This window comes from Dreissena polymorpha, chromosome 6 (assembly GCF_020536995.1).
Source record: "Dreissena polymorpha isolate Duluth1 chromosome 6, UMN_Dpol_1.0, whole genome shotgun sequence".
NCBI classification, from domain to species: domain Eukaryota; kingdom Metazoa; phylum Mollusca; class Bivalvia; order Myida; family Dreissenidae; genus Dreissena; species Dreissena polymorpha.
In genome coordinates this window covers 36785111-36808690 of record NC_068360.1, presented here as the reverse complement: position 1 = coordinate 36808690, position 23580 = coordinate 36785111, and the positions used below count along the sequence as shown (strand labels likewise).

The following is a 23580-nucleotide window of genomic DNA, read 5'->3' as shown; positions in this document are numbered from 1 at the left end:
AGTAGTAGTAGTAGTAGTAGTAGAAGTAGTAGTAGTAGTAGTAGAAGTAGTAGTAGTAGTAGTAGTAGTAGTAGTAGCAGCAGCAGTAGCAGCAGCTGCAGCAACAGCAGCAGCAGCAGCAGCACTAGTAGTAGTAGTAGTAGTAGTAGTATGCATTACAAAAATGCAGTAAGCCTTACATACGGTAAAATTTAAATATATTACAAGGGAGGCAAATGCTGTAACAATAAATTTAAACTTATTGCATTTGTTTCCCTGTATATAAGAGTGTATTACCTCCCCTGTCCTGCTTATATTTATATAAATCAACAAAACTAAACATTAACACAATATTGATTATACAAAACATACAAAAAATCTCATATTCTGATAATATTTTTACTTATCCACTGTATTTTACTAAAAGGATGATGTTTCATTGGACTGATAATTATAGATTTAGGATTACAGACCAGTTGCTTCAGTAATATTGTTCAGAGTGTGCCCTGTTGGCCGCGTATGCATACTTGAGTTATCATTCAAAAACCATTTTACTATTTCGAGTCACCGTGACCTTGACCTTTGACCTAGTGACCTCAAAATCAATAGGGGTCATCTGCGAGTCATGATCAATGTACCTATGAAGTTTCATGATCCTAGGCCCAAGCGTTCTTGAGTTATCGTATGACAACCACCTGGTGGACGGACCGACCGACCGACAGACAGACCGACATGAGCAAAGCAATATACCCCCTCTTCTTTGAAGGGGGCATAATAATAATGTTGAGTTTGCCAATTAAAAAGTAGCTTTTTCTGAAGATGTGAAAAATGTGTATGGAACATTATTTTCAGCTTTTAAGTATTTATTGGTGTAGTCTTTAAATGACATGATACCTCATGATTGCATAATGCATATTACGTGTTGCAACAAGCAAAAACAAATGGTTTACAAATATCTTTAAGTGTACCTGAAAATGCATCAATAAGTTCCTAAAATGTCAACTTTTGTAATAATATGATACGGGGAAAAGCTAAGTCTGTAGCGTCTCATCAAATTTACCCGAGGAAACCTTGGTCATGAGAATGTTAACATTGACATAACAAAAAATCAACATATAATTAGTTTTCGTTTAATTGCTGCATTTCATTTTTTGGGTGGCTTGCATTGCTGATTCTACATGACATTTACTGTATTAGATAGGACAACACACACTGCGAAATACCTTGCATATATTGGTCTGCATTACATTACATATGAAATTGTATAACCACCGTTAATCACAAGAGCAACAATTGCCAACGCTCGGCTGCGGGTGCAGTTTTGAATAAATGAAAGTTTGTCAGAATTTTTTTTAGGTCACAGTGACCTTCACATTTTACCTTGTGACACAAAAATGGGTGTGGCGTGTGGAACACATCAAGGTGCATCTACATATGAAGTTTCAAAGTTGTAGGTGGAAGCACGTTGATTTTAGAGCAAATGTTAAAGTTCTATATAAGAGATAACAGTGACCTTGACCTTTGATTTAGTGACCCAAAAATGATTGTGGCGTGTAGAACTGATCAAGGTGCATCTACATATGAAGTTTCAACGTTGTAGGTGGAAGCACTTTGAATTAGAGCCTATGTTAAAGTTTTACATTAGCGGTCAAAGTGACCTTGACCTTTGACCTAGTGACCAAAAAATGGGTGTTGCGTGTAGAACTCATCAAGGTGCATCTACATTTGAAGTTTCAAATGTGTCGGTGGTAGCACTTTGATTTCAGAGCCAATGTTAAGGTTTATGTTAAAGTTTTATAACAGTGACCTTGACCTTTAACCTAGTGACCCAAAAATTGGTGTGGCGTGTAGAACTCATCAAGGTGCATCTACATATAAAGTTTCAAAGTTGTAGGTGGAAGCACGTTGATTTTAGAGCCTATTTTAAAGTTTTAATATGAGAGGTCACAGTGACCTTGACCTTTAACCTAGTGACCCAAAAATGGGTGTTGCGTGTAGAACTCAACAAGGTGTATCTACATATGAAGTTTCAAAGCTGTAGGTGAAAGCACTTTGCTTTCAGAAGAAATGTTAAGGTTTATGTTAAAAGTTTTATATAAGAGGTAACAGTGACCTTGACCTTTGACCTATTGACCCAAAAATGGGTGTGGCGTGTAGAACTTCTCAAGGTGCATCTACATATGAAGTTTCAAAGTTGTAGGTGGAAGCACTTTGATTTTAGAGCCTTTGTTAAAGTTTTATATTAGAGGTCACAGTGGCCTTGACCTTTTACCTAGTGACCCAAAAATGGGTGCTTTGTGTAGAACTCATCAAGGTGCATCTACATATGAAGTTTCAAAGTTGTAGGTAGAAGCACTTTGATGTTCAAAAGGTTAACCAAATGTTAAGGTTAGGGACACGACGAGCTGGCTATGACAATACCTCGGGTTTTCTCCGAAAACAGCCGAGCTAAAAATCACAAATAAACTTATGTTATTGAAATTTCATAACAACATTTCTACGACATTTCAAAATATATAACTGTTATCTTCTTTACAAACCTTGTTGAGTACAATACACGCCTATTGAATTTATGTGACTTTTGAATTAAGAACAGTTCTGATAACAGTATCCCCCGCCATGGGTGAATTTAGGATTGCATTTGTTTCAAACAAGAGATTTTACAGATTATTGTAAACAAAGCACAATTTTTCGAAAAACAAAAAAGCCATTATTGCCCTAAACCGCTTATCTGAGTTCACGGAGAACACGTCTTGAAAGATTGACCTGGTGATGAATATTTTGATCCCATGTGTCCCAGATTCAAATAAGAAGGTTGTCATATTGTCAGCATAAACATTCTGATTAAGTTTCCTGAAGACTGTGTCATAAATATGGCTTCTAGAGTGGTGATTTGTTTTTAAAAACATGTGACCCAGATTAGATGACAATTAGGGTTCAAAGAGTAGTAAGAAGTCTTTGCTATGAATTTTCTGTGTGGTATTATAGTCAAGACACCTGGGTTTGGGATACTTGTGACAACATCGTCATGGGCAAAATGTGAACATGAGAGTCCATAAAAAACATAACATACCACACCTTAAGTGTTGCAAATTTTCACCCACGCGTCATAATGATTACAAACTTAGGAGAGCACTAACTGGTTTTACCAAACATTACACCTACGGGCCCTTTCATTTGAGAGATGAACATTTTTGTAAAACTTATTTTGCTAGTTAAGTATGCATAAACCAGATACTGTCACTGAGGTGGCGTTGAATACCCCCCCCCCCCTCGGCGTCATTATTTTGGAAAATGCACAGAGTTGAAATAATCATGTCAAAATGATTTTGAAAATTTGACAAATCGACACAACTTTTGAAGCAATTTGTCATACAATTGTGTATCTGCGGATATACTTGTAACAAGGCTGACAAGAATCAGTTCAGTATGTTCTTATTTGGATCTGAAACTCCATCTTTTTAATCATTAACTGATACACTAATGGAAACTGTAAAAAAACAGCTTTTCAAAAAAGCAAGCTGCCTAGCCAGACTTCCAATCTTCTGCAAATGACTTGCCAGGATCTCAATCTACTCGCTTCAGGCGAATGTCAACCGCTAAGTTCTATATGTGTTCTTATTTGTTTAGCTGATTAAAAGCTCTCTTTACAAAAGCCAGCAATTTTCTAGTTCTGGAAGGAAGACAAGCACCCACCTTTATGCCCCCAGATTTTCCTGGCCAGAAGTATTTGGGATTGAAGTCAATATAATCTGCGCCAGCAAAGATGGGCTGAAAAAAGAGACGGTTAAGTATTTGTGAAACATAGACAACACTCTTGTGTTTGTTAAAACTAGATACAACTCTAGAATTCGTGAATCATATTGAATTTTCTATCGAGTACCGTAATTACCCTATATTTTCTGAAACCTCCGTTGTCGTCAAAATAATTTTTTTCACGACTCTAAATTTTTATCATACTGGTTTTTATACTAACTTAATTACAATGCATTTTCTAAGTTTATTAAACAATACTATTTAATCAAAATTCTGCCATGTCTAGCTGATCATGTGGTGACACTTCGATCATGGGTTTTTACACCGGATTAAGGTCATAAAATCAGGCAGCGGACCATTATATTTTATGCTTATGGATAAATAATCATGTATGCCGGTAAAAGACAATGGTTTCACCCAACAGCTTAAAGTAAAACAGATAAAAAGTAATGTATACTATACATTGTTGTATTTAACAAACACACGCTTTTATTCGCTGAAACAATTGACGATATACACATGGCATACCGATCCGATCGTCAATACAATATTTTTAGAGTTTCCTTATATTTTCAGAAGCCTGTATTTTTCTCTATTTTTAGAATATTTGTTGTACCTACATTTTCGAAAACAAAAGAAATGTATTACTTTTTAAGAATCCGAACTTAGAGTAATAACGGTAGTTAAGATAATAGACTGGATAGTTTTTCACCATGGTATTTAGAGTATTTAACAAACACAAATGCTAACATTTCCAAAACACAGCATGTGTATATCAAAGTCTTATATAATCGCACTTTCCCAAATGCATAGGCAAAGTAAATTACCATCAGGGAAGGTTGAAGTTGCTAAAACTATTCAGAACGGGGAAGTGAAATTTAAAGTAAGCTTGTATGTTTTATGCTTGCTAACCTGTGAATTGGTTAACATTATCTGATTACAAAATCATTATAAAACCTGAGACATTTTTGGCTAGCAAGATTTAAAATATGAAAACAGTCCGGTAAAGGCATTAGAGCGTTTTATGACATAATTGTCAACACTGTGTTACACATCTTACTATGTACATTTGTTGCATTTGAAATTCATTTCTTGCTTCTATTTACAGGTCATGAATGTTATATTTGTGTACCAAATATGTTCGCACCATATCAGGTCATTTGAACTTCACATTATTTTTCAACAGAACAAAACCTTGCTTCATAATTATGTTGAATACATGTTGTAAATCAAAGCGCTGAAGGCACTGAAGTCGTTCGCTATTGCATAATTTAAGACACAATTCATTTTTCAAATTAATCGCAAGTTTGAAATGAACACACGCCATTCACATTTATGAAGAGTATGTCATAACGCACGGGTCGAGCTTTGTGTGTACTTTTTATCATTCGATTTATTTCAAAGAGATAACTTAAACAAAATAAAAACAACATGGCCTTTTTTCGACGTTATGAAAGCATAGAAAGTATGATGAAAATATCATTGAGAACTGAATATAAAGACAATTTGCATTCACTAACATATTAAATAAATATTGTTGAAATATTGAATATCAAAGAATATAATTTCATGATAAAAATTCACTTGACAAAACTTTTGATTTTTGACACCGTATACAAATTCAAAATATTCAAAAAGATCATTGATGGAAATAAATAAATAATAATCTGCGAGCAATACTTTTTACTCACGAATTAGGTATTCATCAAGACAGCCCTGTTGACCCGTACATTGTTGTGTATGCATTACTTGTAATATAGCGGTTCACACGGTGTCAACAACTCTTACCTAAACATAGATATACAGCACTCATGCGCTTTTTCGGCGTAGCTGTTTTACTCAGCTTTTCATCTTAATGACTATTACATAACGCCAGCAGACACGCATGAATATTTTCGAATATTTCATAGGCTGATTCGAAATAAAACTTCTGAACTTCGGCTACATAACTGTGTCTGTGCTCAGCGCAAAGGATGTAGCACTGCTCAGTTTAAGGCATTCCGGACTACTCTCTGAATGTTCAAACGACACAAATTGTAGCCCAGTTACAATTACGCGTTAAAATGTGTATAGTGTCACAATAAGAAGAAAATCGTTAAATTATCCAACCACAATGTTTGCCGTACTCCTCCAGCACGTCTGGAAATCTTTTCTGAATGCCGGGATAAGGCTGCACTTATTTACAAGTTTGCAATTTTGAATTCAATTCTGTATCGAAAAGCATAGTGCTTGACTGTGCCATTTACAATTCGCAATGAGATTTTTTAATGACCCTCATCATGCGAAAGTGGGTCTTATTCCATATGAGCCCATCATATATATCGAGGGGTTAAAGCCAGAACGTGATAACTCCATTTTTCAAATAGTGGAGAAAAACGCAAAATTAAGGTTTGACAGATTACAACTTTTAAATGAATATGAATATTAGCATAATATTTGGTTATAATATAGGTAATAGTATTGTTATGACATTGTAAACATATTATATGATTGCATACAATATTTTAATGCTTTTGTATTTAAAATAGCACTTACTACATTCTGGCATATACGTAAAACCTATATATTTTCAGAGTACAACTGTGTTAAGTGCACTTGGTGCTATTTTGCATAAGAATTGAACGCTGCTTTTCCTATGCCATACAGGACTTAGTGCCATTAAAGCAAAACAGCCTTGTGCTATGCATCTATTTTACGAGACTAAACGAAACATGTGCACTTAAAACAAGTTTATTTTAATAATCATAATGGTAATTGTTTTTGTAGAAGTACATACTTATTTTCTTTTGCATTCTAGTTTTGAACAGGATATGCAAATGTGTCTCCAACCTTAACAATGGAAGAAAGTTAAGATTCAGATATTCTATTCCACATCTGCATCTTATCTATCTTCTATTGTATCTGGGTCTGGAATATCCTTGAAATACTGGTGATATTTTGAAGGAATTATCCCTTCAAAGAAATTATGGCAGGTCTTTCTTCTTTGTTGCTGTAATTGGAAGTTTGGAATCTACAAGGGTTGTATGTCACATTTTATAGAAGGTCCTTTGATAGAGGATTTGATTTGATTTTATAGAGGATATGAGTTTACAACACTGAAAACTGGTGTCATCAAAACTGCACTTAAAAAACACACACCCGGATCACAATTGTAGTTTTATCAATTTTATTTTTGTCCATATAACCTTTTGTCCACTTACATTTACAACATTTGGCGGAATTACAGTTTAAGCTACATGCTTGATATAAAAAGCGTCATAGTATTTCATAGGCACTACAACATACGGAGTTCTCTTTAGTGTAACCCTCACAATTGGTTCCCATTAGTAAATATACCAATGTAAATTTCTTTGCTCATTCTATGGAAGCAGGTACACTATCACACTCCATCTGGGTATGTCCACTTTCTAAATACTTGTGTTCAATGGTGTCTATGTTTTTACATTTTTCAATGCAACAGTAATAACCTATTTTCGATTTTGACCACTACAACAGTCAGAATAAAAACAGACATTCTTTACTGTGATGGGAAGGGATTTCATGTAAGTCAGAAGACAGGTTCCCACTTCACAGCCGCATTTTCCTTCAGTTTCGTTCCACAATAAACATGTCAAACTTGTGTTTTGTAAACAGTAAAAGAAAATATTGAAACTTTTTCTTTTTCTTTTATAATAAACTTGGCTCACACTAGAACATGGAATCGGTAAAACAGCCTCTAGATCAAATCTTATTTTACCATCTTATGGGGAGAATAATGTATTTTAGATAAGCACCAATAAAGGCATATTCTCCCTATCTATTTACAAATTAGCACAATAGTTTGTGTATTCCTGTTTAAATAAACAAGATGCAATAATTTCTTAACAAGGTAAGGGCTTCATTTTTTGTTTTTACCTTAAATTATATGCACAAATGGCTTATGTTTAAATGATTTAAGTGCACTTAAATCCTTTTGGCACATGTTTTTCCTCTCAATATGTATGAAAACTTATTGTGCCAAAATGACTAAAGTGCACTTGAAGCATTCTGGCATACACCAGATTTGTCGATAAGCACTTAGTGCACCTTGGTTCTTTCCAATAAACTATTTTGTATTCAAGATGTGATTCCAGGGAATAGTGCATATTGTAGAGCGTTGGAATAACTTTATGAAAGTGCAAAAAAGTGATTTTTGATAAAAAGTGCACTTATCACGTTCTGGCTTTAACCCCTCGATATATAGCCCACACAGCCTGCTCATCTCTCAGTCTGGTCAGGAGATACATAATGAGACCATACATATTGAGTGATTTTATAGTGAACAGCATAGCCTCTGACCAGACCTTGCAAATGCACATGTTGAGTTTAAGAAACGCTGGTCGAAACGCACAAGACCCATTTTTTGCATGACGCGGCTATGAAAGAGTGATTTAAATGTGTCGAAAGAAAACTGCGTTTAAATCAAACATTAACATACGATATATTTCGATAGTGAATAAATATACTAATAATAAGGCATGTGAAGACACATATGATGTGCACTCCCATAGTATATTTTTTATCTTCTTACACTAATGTGTGGTTTGACACTGACAACACACATTTCATGCGGTGAATATGCAACTTATAAGTGAAAAAAACCCACAATAGTTAAACTTTTGTTTTCATTTTATTTATTTATTCTTTTAGAAAAGTAAATTGCAAACTTTTATTTCAAAGTCAGCGTTTACGTCGACTACATTTTAAAAAGATATTTCTTGTTCTAGTTAGTTGTTTTCGGTTTTAGCGATTATAAAGCATTTCTGAGGTTTATTATAGTATACCTGTAGTAATTGGTGAACTTATGTCAAAAGTTTATAAATTGAGAACTGTGAATATAAACAAGCTTAACCTAATACTATTGCGTTGTTAACATCCGTAAATACACTGTTGAGAACAAAACGTTTCCCAGAAATCCCCGCTGTAGAAGCATGAACGAGGTTACGAAACAGATCATTCGTGTTATATTTAATTGTTTGTTATATTCAGTTTTAGCGATTATGAAGCATTTTTGTTGTTGTCTATCGTATCCCTGAGGTTATTGTTGAACTCATGTTCAACGTTTTATAAATTGAGAATAAAAACAAGCGTAAATTATACAATTGCGTTGTTTTCCCGAATCTATTAATAGTCTCAGATTAACAAACGTAACATTATACTTTTGCGTTGTTATCACCCGTGCAATTGGACTCTCCCTTGTTTATCAGCAGCCGCATCTGTCAGTAGCCTCAGCTTATGAATGGACTGAGCAAGCATACTACGTCATGAAGACGCAGCAGAAAGTGGACTATTTTAATCATTCATAATCAATCTAAATCATTCATAAACAATCTCTTCCGCGACATGTATAATACAATCATTGTTGATTGATTCTTTTCTGTATAAGCTCTGTTCAAAACTATAACATTTAACACGATATTCATATAATGTTTCCATTTGTGAACGAATATAGTTGGAGAACTCAAACCTGTTGCATAAATTATACAACTCTTTTCCGCGCGGATGTGGCAGGTAGTAGGCTTTCCGTAGAACGACTTGATATTTTGAGTAACAACATTAGCTGGTCGCTATGCGACCAACTAACAAGAGCACCACCTTGCGGGTGCAGACCGCTCATCTATTTTCTTTTTAAAGGGGGGGGGGGGGGTATAGTGTGAGGGTGTGGTGGTCATTTGTGAGATGATCTTTAAAAAAAAAAAAAATAGGGGGGAGGGGGGGAATTCGGGGGGGGGGGGGGGAGGAGGGGGGTATATAGTATAGTGTGAGGGTGTGGTGGTCATTTGTGAGATGATCTTAAAAAAAACAAAAAAAAAACAAGGGCTGTTTGTAAAACATGCATGCCCCCCATATGGGCTGCCCGTTGTAGTAGATAGATAGATAGATTTATTTCGGCAAGGAATGCATACAAGGGCATTTACAACATGTACAAAATATAAAATATAACATACATGAAAATAAATATACCATTACATACATACCAACACCAAGGATAACACAAAAATGGGTAAACCCATATTTCCATTGTGGTCCTTTGAGCTGGTGGCATGACATAGAGTGGCACTTAAATATTAAACAAAATTACATCAATAAAATGACCAACATAATTTAAATAAATATATTAAATACTATGCATGTATATCACAGACCATTTTGATACTTAAGATATCACAGATATCATTATTAATTATGAGATCCTAAAAATACACTATTAAAAAATGTGTAAGAAATATATTAGATATCACAGATAGCATCATTTATTACACCATCCTAAAATACATAGAATAAAAAATGGAGAATGCATAACATTTTTGAAAGATAGGATCAATTTTGATAAAAATTGCTGACTAAAACTGATTCCTTAAGCCGAAAAAACAAACAATACACATAAAAAATTACAGATTTTCTAAAAAATGATTTTTTAAAGATGACTTAAAAACAGGCAATCTGTCAATCTGTGTAATACTGGAGGGTAAATTGTTCCATAATGAGCATCCCGTGTAACAAAAGGACTTTGACCCGAAACCTTTGACCCTGGGGACAGCAAATGCACCTTTTTGAGTTGACCTGGTCCTGTATGAATGAATAGAGGCCTGCGGGATAAAATGTTCTCCCATATAGTCAGGGGCCAAACCATTTTGAATCTTAAAAACATGGCCAAGAACAATCTGGTCTACACGTTTATTGACTGGTAGCCAGTTGAGCAAACGAAAATGTTCTGGCCCAATGTGTGCCCTTGCATCGAGACCTAGAACGAACCGCATTAACTTATTCTGGGTGGTTTGGAGCTTATTTTGTAACATTTTTGTGAGACTATGGTACCATATAGAGCAAGCATAATCAAAATGACATTGGATTAAAGACATGACAAGAAGTTTCTTGGTTTGCTGAGTGAGATATTCTTTTTTTCTATATAGATAGTGGCAGCCATTGTGTGAATACGTTTTTTGTCACTGTGACCTTGACCTTTGACCTAGTGACCTGAAAATCAATAGGGGTCATCTGCGAGTCAGGATCAATGTACCTATGAAGTGTCATGATCCTAAGCAATAGCGTTCTTGAGTTATCATCCGAAAATCATTTTACTATTTCGGGTCACCGTGACCTTGACCTTTGACCTTGTGACCTCAAAATCAATAGGGGTCATCTGCGAGTCATGATCAATCTACCTATGAAGTTTCATGATCCTAGGCGTATGCGTTCTTGAGTTATCATCCGAAAACAATTTTACTATTTCGGGTCACCGTGACCTTGACCTTTGACCTAGTGACCTCAAAATCAATAGGGGTCATCTGCGAGTCATGATCAATCTACCCATGAAGTTTCATGATCCTAGGCGTATGCGTTCTTGAGTTATCATCCGGATACCATTTTACTATTTCGGGTCACCGTGACCTTGACCTTTGACCTAGTGACCTCAAAATCAATAGGGGTCATCTGCGAGTCATGATCAATGTACCTATAAAGTTTCATGATCCTAGGCCCAAGCGGGGGGGGGGGGGGGCATTAAAATTAGGGGGAGGGGAATTCGGGGGGGGGGGGGGGGGGGGGGTATTTTTGGGTGCAATGGTTGGGCGGTATTTCAAACATCAAATAATAAAAATAAACATTTGTGTTTTTTAACCGTTTCAAAAAAAAAAATGGGGGGGGGGGGTGGGGTGGGGGGGGTGGGAATTGTGTGAGGGTGTGGTGGTCATTTGTGAGATGATCTTTAAAAAAAAAATTAGGGGGGGCATTCGGGGGGGGGGGATTATAGTATAGTGTGAGGGTGTGGTGGTTATTTGTGAGATGATCTTAAAAAAAAAAAATTAGGGGGGAATTCGGGGGGTGGGGTGGGGGGGGTATAGTATAGTGTGAGGTGGTCATTTGTGAAATGATCTTAAAAAAAATGGGGGGGGGGGAATTCGGGGGGGAGGGGGGTAGGTGGGGAGGTGGGGGGGGGGGGGTATTCTTGGGTGCGATGGTTGGACGGTATTTCAAACATAAAATAATAATAATAAATATTTGTATTTTTTTACCGTTTCAAGAAAAAACAATTTGGGGGTGGGGGGGGGGGGTATAGTATAGTGTGAGGGTGTGGTGGTCATTTGTGAGATGATCTTAAAAAAAAAAATAGGGGGGTATTCGGAGGGGGGGGGGGAATTCGGTTTGCTTATATAAAGTATAAAATATATTACACGGATGGCCCAGTGGTCTAAGCAATAGACTTTTAGTCCAGGGGTCAGTGTTTCGAGCCCAGATGAGGGTTGCTTTTTTTTCTTTCTTTAATTTTCTTCTTTTGTATTGGAGTTTTTAGATCCAATGTTAACATGTATCAATATAAGCTTTGAATGACAAACTTCAATACATGACAAAATCTGTGAAAAGGCCCCTTTAAGCTCTTACCTGAGTACAAGGATACCAATTATTGAAGACTTAACCAGATAGAAACTCAAGACTTAGTAAGAGAACAATAGGATAGACCTTACCAAACAAGATATGTGTCATAATAATGTGTTGGTTATGCTTTCAGCATTCTATCATAACATTTGTATCTAGAGGGCCAGCATGGCCCTTAAGCCCTTACCTGAGTACCAGGACACCGATTACTGAAGATTTGACAAGATAGAAGCTACTGACTTAGTAAGAGAACAATAGGATAGACCTTAACAAACAAGATATGTGCCCATGGGCAGGGATGCCCTCACATTCCAGGTTTGTCTTATAAAACATCTGCTCGGGTAAAACAGACACTATTAATGGCCAATTTGACTTATGACCGCTTAGTGTGACCTTGAACTTTGAGGTTATAAAAGATGGAATACATGTTACACTGAATTGTTTGAGGATGAAACGTTAAGGCCTGGAAGAGCTATTTTATGGCATAACTTGTCATTTGAAGTCTAAGTGTGACTCTGACCTCTGAGGTAAATAAGGACACATGCTTTACACACGAAATGCCGTGTCATTATGGTTGTGAATATTGGGAATTATAAAAAATAGCATTATAAATGAAATGTTACATTTATAGCCAAATTTTATCTTTGAAGCATAACCTTGACCTTTTAGGTAGGGAGAGGAATGAACCATGCGACAGGTCGTGTTATGATGAATTATATTTGGGTCAAGTTATTTAAAAATCCATCAAATGGCAAAACGTGACTTTTTACCATTATGTGTGACCTTGACCTTTGAGGTAGGGAGACGGTTGTTACAAACATGGGACATGTCATATTATGATGGTTTACTTTTTGAAGTTATTTCAAATTCAGTCAATATATATTCAACAAGAGCCATATAGAGCAAGCATAATCAAAATGACATTGGATTAAAGACATGACAAGAAGTTTCTTGGTTTGCTGAGTGAGATATTCTTTTTTTCTATATAGATAGTGGCAGCCATTGTGTGAATACGTTTTTTGTCACTGTGACCTTGACCTTTGACCTAGTGACCTGAAAATCAATAGGGGTCATCTGCGAGTCAGGATCAATGTACCTATGAAGTGTCATGATCCTAAGCAATAGCGTTCTTGAGTTATCATCCGAAAATCATTTTACTATTTCGGGTCACCGTGACCTTGACCTTTGACCTTGTGACCTCAAAATCAATAGGGGTCATCTGCGAGTCATGATCAATCTACCTATGAAGTTTCATGATCCTAGGCGTATGCGTTCTTGAGTTATCATCCGAAAACAATTTTACTATTTCGGGTCACCGTGACCTTGACCTTTGACCTAGTGACCTCAAAATCAATAGGGGTCATCTGCGAGTCATGATCAATCTACCCATGAAGTTTCATGATCCTAGGCGTATGCGTTCTTGAGTTATCATCCGGATACCATTTTACTATTTCGGGTCACCGTGACCTTGACCTTTGACCTAGTGACCTCAAAATCAATAGGGGTCATCTGCGAGTCATGATCAATGTACCTATAAAGTTTCATGATCCTAGGCCCAAGCGGGGGGGGGGGGCATTAAAATTAGGGGGAGGGGAATTCGGGGGGGGGGGGGGGGGTATTTTTGGGTGCAATGGTTGGGCGGTATTTCAAACATCAAATAATAAAAATAAACATTTGTGCTTTTTAACCGTTTCAAAAAAAAAATGGGGGGGGGGGGTGGGGTGGGGGGGTGGGAATTGTGTGAGGGTGTGGTGGTCATTTGTGAGATGATCTTTAAAAAAAAAAATTAGGGGGGGCATTCGGGGGGGGGGATTATAGTATAGTGTGAGGGTGTGGTGGTTATTTGTGAGATGATCTTAAAAAAAAAAAATTAGGGGGGAATTCGGGGGGTGGGGTGGGGGGGGTATAGTATAGTGTGAGGTGGTCATTTGTGAAATGATCTTAAAAAAAATGGGGGGGGGGAATTCGGGGGGGAGGGGGGTAGGTGGGGAGGTGGGGGGGGGGGGGGTATTCTTGGGTGCGATGGTTGGACGGTATTTCAAACATAAAATAATAATAATAAATATTTGTATTTTTTTACCGTTTCAAGAAAAAACCAATTTGGGGGTGGGGGGGGGGGGGGTATAGTATAGTGTGAGGGTGTGGTGGTCATTTGTGAGATGATCTTAAAAAAAAATAGGGGGGTATTCGGAGGGGGGGGGGAATTCGGGGGGAAGGGGGGAGGGCACAGGGGATGGTTTGGGTGGAGTCTATTGTGGTATGTCAGGTAAGAGTAGTTTTGTCATAGTATCAATCAAATCTAATCATAAAAAAGAAGTTATGGCATTTTAAGCAAAATTTAATAATTTGACCTTGAGAGTCAAGGTCATTCAAAGGTCAAGGTAAAATTTAACTTGCCAGGTACAGTTACCTCATGATAGCATGAAAGTATTTGAAGTTTGAGAGCAATAGTCTTGATACTTTAGAAGTAAAGTGGATCGAAACACAAAATTTAACCATAAATTCAAAGTTACTAAGTCAAAAAGGGCCATAATTCCGTAAAAATGACAACCAGAGTTATGCAACTTGTCCTTTTACTGTACCCTTATGATAGTTTATGATAGTTTAGGGGTAAAGTGGACCAAAACACAAAACTTAACAAAATTTTCACTTTTCTAAGTATAAAGTGCCCATAATTCAGTCCAAATGCCAGTCAGTGTTACATAACTTTGCCTGCACAGTCCCCTTATGATAATTAATAAGTGTTGCAAGTATGAAAGCAATAGCTTTGATACTGTAGGAATAAAGTGGACCTAAACACAAAACTGGACTAAATTTTCAATTTTCTAGGTATAAAAAGGGCACATAATTCTGTCAAAATGCAAGTCAGAGTTACATTACTTTGCCTGCACAGTTCCCTTATGATAGTTAGTAAGTGTTGCAAGTATGAAAGCAATAGCTTTGATACTTAAGGAATAAAAGTGGACCTAAACACAAAACTTAACCAAAGTTTTCAATTTTCTAAGTATAAAAAGGGCACATAATTCTGTCAAAATGCACGCCAGAGTTATCTAACTTTGCCTGCCCAGTCCCCTCATGATAGTAAGTCAGTGTACCAAGTTTGAATGCAATAGCATTGATACTTTCTGAGAAAAGTGGGCCTAAACGCAAAACTTAACCGGACGCCGACGCCAACGCCAAGGTGATGACAATAGCTCATATTTTAAAAAAAAAAAAATAGATGAGCTAAAAATGAGTGGAATTGTTTTAATGGAAAGATTATTAATTAGTAGTTACTTATGCGCCTGGAACTTATAAAAAAAATTCATCTAAAAAGTCGTATTTTTTTAGTGATTACGTACCCTGTAAAAATAAGGGTACAATGCTTTGATTGTTGTTATCATTCTTTTCACATAAAGGTGATTTAGTCTCTTTTGCTTTCAGCATTTTACCATCAAATTTCTATCAAAAGGGCCAGGATGGCCCTTAAAGGGGCCTTTTCACGTTTTGGTAAACTGGCAAAATAAAAAATTCCTCAGATTCGCAAATTTTTGCTGTAGTTTTGATATTTGTGAGGAAAAAGTAATATTTAACATTAACCATGCTCTAAAATATCCATTATATGCATCTTTTTACGATTTAAAACCTGAAAATTATAAAGCGTTGCAATTCGAAACAATTGAATAATTTAGAGAGTTCTGTTGTTGTCGTTATATTTGTGAAACTACAAGGGTTGCTTATATAAAGTATAAAATATATTACACGGATGGCCCAGTGGTCTAAGCAATAGACTTTTAGTCCAGGGGTCAGTGTTTCGAGCCCAGATGAGGGTTGCTTTTTTTTCTTTCTTTAATTTTCTTCTTTTGTATTGGAGTTTTTAGATCCAATGTTAACATGTATCAATATAAGCTTTGAATGACAAACTTCAATACATGACAAAATCTGTGAAAAGGCCCCTTTAAGCTCTTACCTGAGTACAAGGATACCAATTATTGAAGACTTAACCAGATAGAAACTCAAGACTTAGTAAGAGAACAATAGGATAGACCTTACCAAACAAGATATGTGTCATAATAATGTGTTGGTTATGCTTTCAGCATTCTATCATAACATTTGTATCTAGAGGGCCAGCATGGCCCTTAAGCCCTTACCTGAGTACCAGGACACCGATTACTGAAGATTTGACAAGATAGAAGCTACTGACTTAGTAAGAGAACAATAGGATAGACCTTAACAAACAAGATATGTGCCCATGGGCAGGGATGCCCTCACATTCCAGGTTTGTCTTATAAAACATCTGCTCGGGTAAAACAGACACTATTAATGGCCAATTTGACTTATGACCGCTTAGTGTGACCTTGAACTTTGAGGTTATAAAAGATGGAATACATGTTACACTGAATTGTTTGAGGATGAAACGTTAAGGCCTGGAAGAGCTATTTTATGGCATAACTTGTCATTTGAAGTCTAAGTGTGACTCTGACCTCTGAGGTAAATAAGGACACATGCTTTACACACGAAATGCCGTGTCATTATGGTTGTGAATATTGGGAATTATAAAAAATAGCATTATAAATGAAATGTTACATTTATAGCCAAATTTTATCTTTGAAGCATAACCTTGACCTTTTAGGTAGGGAGAGGAATGAACCATGCGACAGGTCGTGTTATGATGAATTATATTTGGGTCAAGTTATTTAAAAATCCATCAAATGGCAAAACGTGACTTTTTACCATTATGTGTGACCTTGACCTTTGAGGTAGGGAGACGGTTGTTACAAACATGGGACATGTCATATTATGATGGTTTACTTTTTGAAGTTATTTCAAATTCAGTCAATATATATTCAACAAGAGCTGTGTTTGTGAAACACAATGCCCACTTATGCGCTTTGAAGCCATTTATTTGACTTTGAAGGATGACCTTTCACCACTCGAAATGTGCAGCTTCATCAGATACACATGCATGCCAAATATCAAGTTGCTATCTTCAATATCGCAAAAGTTATGAGCATGGTTAAAGTTTTGGGACAGACAGACACACACACATACAATGACAGACAGGCAGACTGGCCAAAAACAATATACCCCTGATCATTCGATCCGGGGCAAAAAAATATGGCTAAGACAGGAATTGTCAAGCTATTATATTGGCGAAAAATGTAACCTTAACAAACTAAGTGTACATGTATATGTAGCCTTGACTTTTGAGACCTCTGTTGTATCGACACAAACACTTTTTATCAGTTGGGCTATTTGTCTGAAAAAATGGTGAAGACTGTACATTATGTTATAACCTATATAATGACTTCATTGATTATGTAAAAATTTGCAGTGATGGAATATATTGAATGTTGTGTCTGATTGTTCAAAATAACACAAAATTGGGGCTAAATTTTCAGCTGAAAATAACCAAGCTATCGTGTATATTTCCAGTGATATTGTCCTGATGTCTGACATATTTTGTTTTGATGAGATACCTTTTCAAGTACAATGCCAGGTATATCGGGAAAGCCAGCAGGCTTGGTTGTGGCGGTGCTGTGAAACTGAAACTGTATCAGAAACTCGCGGTCATAGTGCTTCTTGCCATTGGGGTTAAGAGGGGACCACTGACCTGTAAAGATATGGCACACAATCAGTATCACAAAATGTCTGCAGAACAGAATGATAACAGGGACTCAATAGTAACAAAACATAACTGGAATAGAGAAAAGCATTTCAAATAAATAGAGGATTTTAAGTAAGTGTCATTTTGTGCTTGATTTTATCCGACAGGTTGAAGGTTTACGCGGCAAGGCTTGCAAAGCCATGTAATTTGTGGAAGATGTGTTAGATAAATGGAAATACACAAAGACACAAACATTATATTCTATTTATCCTATCAAACGATTTAAATAATACATAGTTTTGATTTGCAAACAAATACCCAGCGTTAATCTGAATCTATGCCTAGTAACGTTGAATGGATGTGCAATGTTTCTGCCACTCGAAATAAATCGTTCTGGGTCAATTACAAAAAAAAGAAACCGTCGGAGACGGGTGATGCTTCCCAGAGTTTGTTTTTTCCCCAATATTGCACTATATATTCAGATAAAAGGAAACGTCTAGAGGGGCATATCTTTGGACAAAATAATACGATGGATGGTTTAGCAACTTTTTTAGCAAATTTCAAAGGGCCATAACTTTCTAAATAAATCATCTAACCAGACCCACAAATACCATGCGCATCTCCTCAAGGTAGTTAAGCTTCCCATAAAGCTTCATTGTATTCCAGTCAGTAGTTGGGGAGAAATAGCCCGGACAAGAATTGCACCATATGTACAGTTTATAGAAAATTTCAAAGGGCCATAACTCTGTGAAAAATCATCCGACCATAATCGGCTGATAATATGCACATCTCCTGTTGGTAGCGAAGCTTCACATAAAGTTTCATTGAATTCCCGTAATAAGTTGCTGAGAAATAGCTCGGACAAGAATTGCACTATATGTACAATGGAAAATTTCAAAGTGCCATAACTCTGTGAACAAGAAACCGTCGGAGACGGGTGATGCTCCCCAAATGTTTTTTGTCACAATATTGCACTATATATTCAGATAAAAGGAAACGTCTTGAGGGGCATAACATTGGACAAAATATTAAGATGGATGGTTTAGCAACTTAAAAATTTCAAAGGGCCATAACTCTCTAAATAAATCATCAAACCAGAACCCACAAATAACATGCGCATCTCCTCAAGGTAGTTAAGCTTCCCATAAAGCTTCATTGAATTCCAGTCAGTAGTTGGGGAGAAATAGCCCGGACAAGAATTGCATTATATGTACAGTTTATAGAAAATTTCAAAGGGCCATAACTCTGTGAAAAATCATCCGACCATATCCGGCTGATAATATGAACATCTCCTGTTGGTAGTGAAGCTTCCCATAAAGTTTCATTGAATTCCCATAATAAGTTGCTGAGAAATAGCCCGGACAAAAATTGCACTTTAAGTACAATGGAAAATTTCAAAGGGCCATAACTCTGTGAAAAATCATCAGATGAGAACCGGCTGATAATATGCACATCTCCTCTTGGTAGTGAAGCTTCCCATAACGTTTTATTGAATTCCAGTCATTAGTTGCTGAGAAATAGCCCGGACAAGAATTGCACTATATGTACAATGGAAAATTTCAAAGGGCCAAAACTCTGTGAAAAATCATCCGAAGAGAACCGGCTGATAATATGCACATCTCCTTTTGGTATTGAAGCATCCCATAAAGTTTCATTGAATTCGCATCATTAGTTGCTGAGAAATAACCCGGACAAGAATTGCACTATATGTACAATGGAAAATTTCAAAGGGCCATAACTCTGTGAAAAATCATCCGACCAGAACCCGCTGATAATATGCACATCTCCTCTTGGTAGTGAAGCTTCCCATAAAGTTTAATTGAATTCCGGTATTTAGTTTCTGAGAAATAGCCCTGACAAAAATTGTGCACGGACGGACACACGGACGGGCAGACGAAGTGACAACTATATGCTCCCCCAAAATAAATTTCGGGGGAGCATAAAAATCATCCGACGAGAACCGGCTGATAATATGCACATCTCATCTTGGTAGTGAAGATTCCCATAAAGTTTCATTGAATTCCAGTCATTAGTTGCTGAGAAATCGCCCGGACAAGAATTGCACTATATGTACAGTTAATGGAAAATTTCAAAGGGCAATACGTCTGTGAAAAATCATCGGACCATAACTGGCTGATAATATGCACATCTCCTTTTGGTAGTGAAGCTTCCCATAAAGTTTCATTGAATTCCGGTCATCAGTTGCTGAGAAATAGCCCGGAAAAAAGTTGTGCACGGACGGACCCATGCACGGACAGACGAAGCGGCGACTATATGCTGGGAGCATAACAACAACTACACAAAGAATGCACCTGCAATCAGTCATCATTGAACACATTCATTCCACTCTTTCCTAATCCCGCAAAAAGAGTATAATCAGCACTGAAATATTTTTAAATACAAACAACAGCTGCAATTGTGAAACGCCATGTCCCCGACTGTGCTTCATAGTCCCACTGAAGTTATTTTATAAACTAGAAATGGCGCGGCAGAGGCCGACGCGTATCCCCACGCCGAATGTTTAACCTAGGTGTGCCCCAGGGTTGGTAATGGGGCCATGCATAGCTGAGATTGACCGTATTGTCATAAGAGAAGTTCATCATCAATTAGAAGTGAATTGGTGTAGAAATGAAGAAGTTATAGTAAAAGGCAATTTTGGGTGGGTGTGACATATGTGGGCAGGGCGCCCCAGGGTTGGTAATTGTGCCATGCATAGTTGAGATTGACCGTATTGTCATAAGAGAAGTTCAGTATCAATTTGAAGTGAATCGGTGTAGAAATGAAAAAATTATAGTAAAAGGCAATTTTGGGCGGGTGTGGTCTATGTGGGCGGGGCCCCAGGGTTGGTAATGGGGCCATGCATAGTTGAGATTGACCGTATTGTCATAAGAGAGGTTCAGTATCAATTTGAAGTGAATCGGTGTAGAAATGAAGAAATTATAGTAAAAGGCAATTTTGGGTGGGTGTGGTCTATGTGGGCGGGGCGCCCCAGGGTTGGTAATGGGGCCATGCATAGTTGAGATTGACTGTATTGTCATAAGAGAAGTTCAATATCAATTTGAAGTGAATCGGTGTAGAAATGAAGAAATTATAGTAAAGGCAATTTTGGGTGGGTGTGGTCTATGTGGGCGGGGCCCCAGGGTTTGTTATGGGGCCATGCATAGTTGAGATTGACCCTAATGTCATAAGAGAAGTTCAGAATCAATTTGAAGTGAATCCGTGTAGAAATGAAAAAATTATAGTAAATGGAATTTTTTGGTGGGTGTGGCCTATGTGGGCGGGCACCCCAGGGTTGGGATTGGGGCCATGCATAGTTGAGATTGACCCTAATGTCATAACAAAAGTTCAGTATCAATTTGAAGTGAATCCGTGTAGAAATGAAAAAATTATAGTAAATGGAAATTTTTGGTGGGTGTGGCCTATGTGGGCGGGGCGCCCCAGGGTTGGGAATGGGGCCATGCATGGTTGAGATTGACCGTATTGTCATAAGAGAGGTCCAGTATCAATTTGAAGTGAATCGGTGTAGAAATAAAGAAGTAAATGTAAAATAACCTAAAAAAATGAGTGATAATTTCTGACGCGGCCCCACCCCAACCGCTATAACTTTTGACCCAGGGGTCAGATCAAAATTCCAAATAGTGCAGGGTCGCACATATGCTCATAGCTACCATGTGTGTAAGTTTCAAGGTTCTAGTGCTTTTAGTGTGGGAGGAGATAGTGGCCAGGACGGACGGACAGACAGACGGACGGACGGACAGACGGACGGACGGACGGCGGAGATAACCACAATATCCCCACCTTTTTTTCAAAAAGCGTGGGGATAAAAAAAGCAATAACTTAGAAATTAAATCAATTTACCAAAACTAAACTGACACTTCATCTGTAAGTCATGTAGGTAGACTCAAACACCAAAAGTCAGATTAATATCTGTGAGCGTTGCGTAAAAATACTCCGGAAAAAGGTTACAATACAGATATTTTCAAGTCCAAGGCTCATAACTTTGCTAAAAATAAATGGACCTGAACAAATTTCAAACTTCGTTTGTAGGTCATGTAGGTAAACACACATACCAAAAATGAGCTTAATACCTGAAAGTGTTGCAACAAAACCTCTCGAAAACGGTGATTATAGAAAAGAATTTCCAAGGCCCATAACTTCTCCACATTTCAATTGACTGGAACGAATTTCGCACTGCATTGCATGTATATAGACTCCACTGGCATACCAACATTCAGCTCAATATCTGAACATGTTGATAAAAACATTCGGAAAACGGTAATTATAAAGAAAATGTATCTTTCACTTTTGTCTCAAATATCCATGCTATTTACTTTCTATTAATAGAAGCTCCTACCTTGGATTATACCCATTTATAAAATATTACTTCTTTTGTCAAAAATAGACTTTGTACCTGCTAAATGATAAATAAATATTACTCCCTTTAATGCTTTCTGCTTCCCTTGGCAAAATTAAGATCAGTCAAAGGCCCGTATCTTTGTCAGGACCGGAACAAACTTTCCACTTCATCTGTAGGTCATGTAAGCTTTCCCAAAAACCAAAAGTCAGCTCAATATCTTAAAGCCTACCGTGGAAAACCTCCTGAAAACGGATTGCCGGCCGTACGAACAGACAGACGGACAGTGTGACTGCCATATGCCACCCTACTGGGGGAATTTTATTTGAAATATATTATTGAAAAAATAACATCAAAACAAAGAAACATTTCATATACCTTTCTGAAAGCATTTAAAATGTCAACACACGAGCGTCTTTGTTTAACTTTACACAAAGCTGATTGTAATAATCAAATTGATTGCATCAAACGCGTGTGAAGTTCTGAAAATTTTGAATTTGTTGAGTCCTGTATTGGGTGCTATACATTTGTTTGATTTAAAACTTAAATAGATATATTGACAGTTATCAAATAAATCACCATACTCCAGAATATAACAATGGCAATACAGAGATGCTGTGAACTTGCTTCTCGATTGCCAGTTTCTTATCAACAAAAAATTGAATAAAGAGGTAAATGTATTGAAATAACATAGATAGCGAATTATACAATAACACTATTTGGTTGCCATACCTTCTGTGTACTTGCATCTATGCATGGCCCGATTGTTATTTCCCTCCTCTTTCACGTTTCTTAGCTCCCCTTCCTCCATATTGTTGTCTATGACATCCTGATGCTCGCCTTTGAATGAGTCTTCAAGTGAGGCCTCATCCTGAACAACACAATAACACAAGTACAGAATATTTTTTCTATGATATCTGTCCAGAAGATTCACTGCCTGATTTACCTTTTTTTTTACATTTTGTATACCACTGGCCAAACTGGTAGCACATACTGCCTAGTAGTATTTATACTCGCATTGGCGATTGGGAAAGTCCGAATTTCCAAGACTGGCTTAAAATACCTCTTGTTAGGTTATCCTCTGGATAAATTTCAAAATAGAAATAAACATAAGACAATAACTCCAGACTCAAGGGTTTTAATTCTTGAGAACTGCACATCCCCTTAAAGATATCTGGCTATATATTAAGTTTTAAGTTGTTATAATAATCTATTAAATTACAAAAGATTCTCCAGATTAAGTACATTAATGTACAAAGTGGCAATAACTCTTAAAATAGGTGTGCACAAGTAATGGTTCTTGTGCATGACCCATCCCCTGAATGAGAATTACTGAAAATTATGTTTTAAGCTGATACCTCTTTTAGTTTTCAAGTGATGCTACAGACAAAAATTAACAAAGGGCAATCTCTTTAAAAACAAGTAACCAATTGGTCCTAAGGTGTTTACCGGCGGCCGGAAGGAACATAACTATTCTTGGAAGGTGGAATTAAAAATAATGAGAGTATTT

General features: G+C 36.9%; 1 protein-coding gene across 7 annotated transcripts in view; it reads right to left on the bottom strand.

Moving 5' to 3' along the window:
* LOC127835025 (uncharacterized) overlaps nt 1-23580 on the bottom strand; it is a 75010-nt gene that overhangs the window by 5549 nt on the left and 45881 nt on the right. For 2 of the 7 annotated variants that reach the window (XM_052361207.1, XM_052361208.1), the window contains exons 6-8: nt 22803-22941; nt 17589-17722; nt 3676-3750 (exon numbers count right to left, since the gene is read on the bottom strand). In XM_052361207.1, the coding sequence (XP_052217167.1) occupies nt 3676-3750; nt 17589-17722; nt 22803-22941 (348 nt within the window). Of the gene's footprint in view, nt 1-3675; nt 3751-9622; nt 9814-17588; nt 17723-22802; nt 22942-23580 lie in introns of those variants that run through there. The other 5 variants (XM_052361213.1, XM_052361212.1, XM_052361211.1 and 2 more) reach the window with 5 other exon arrangements.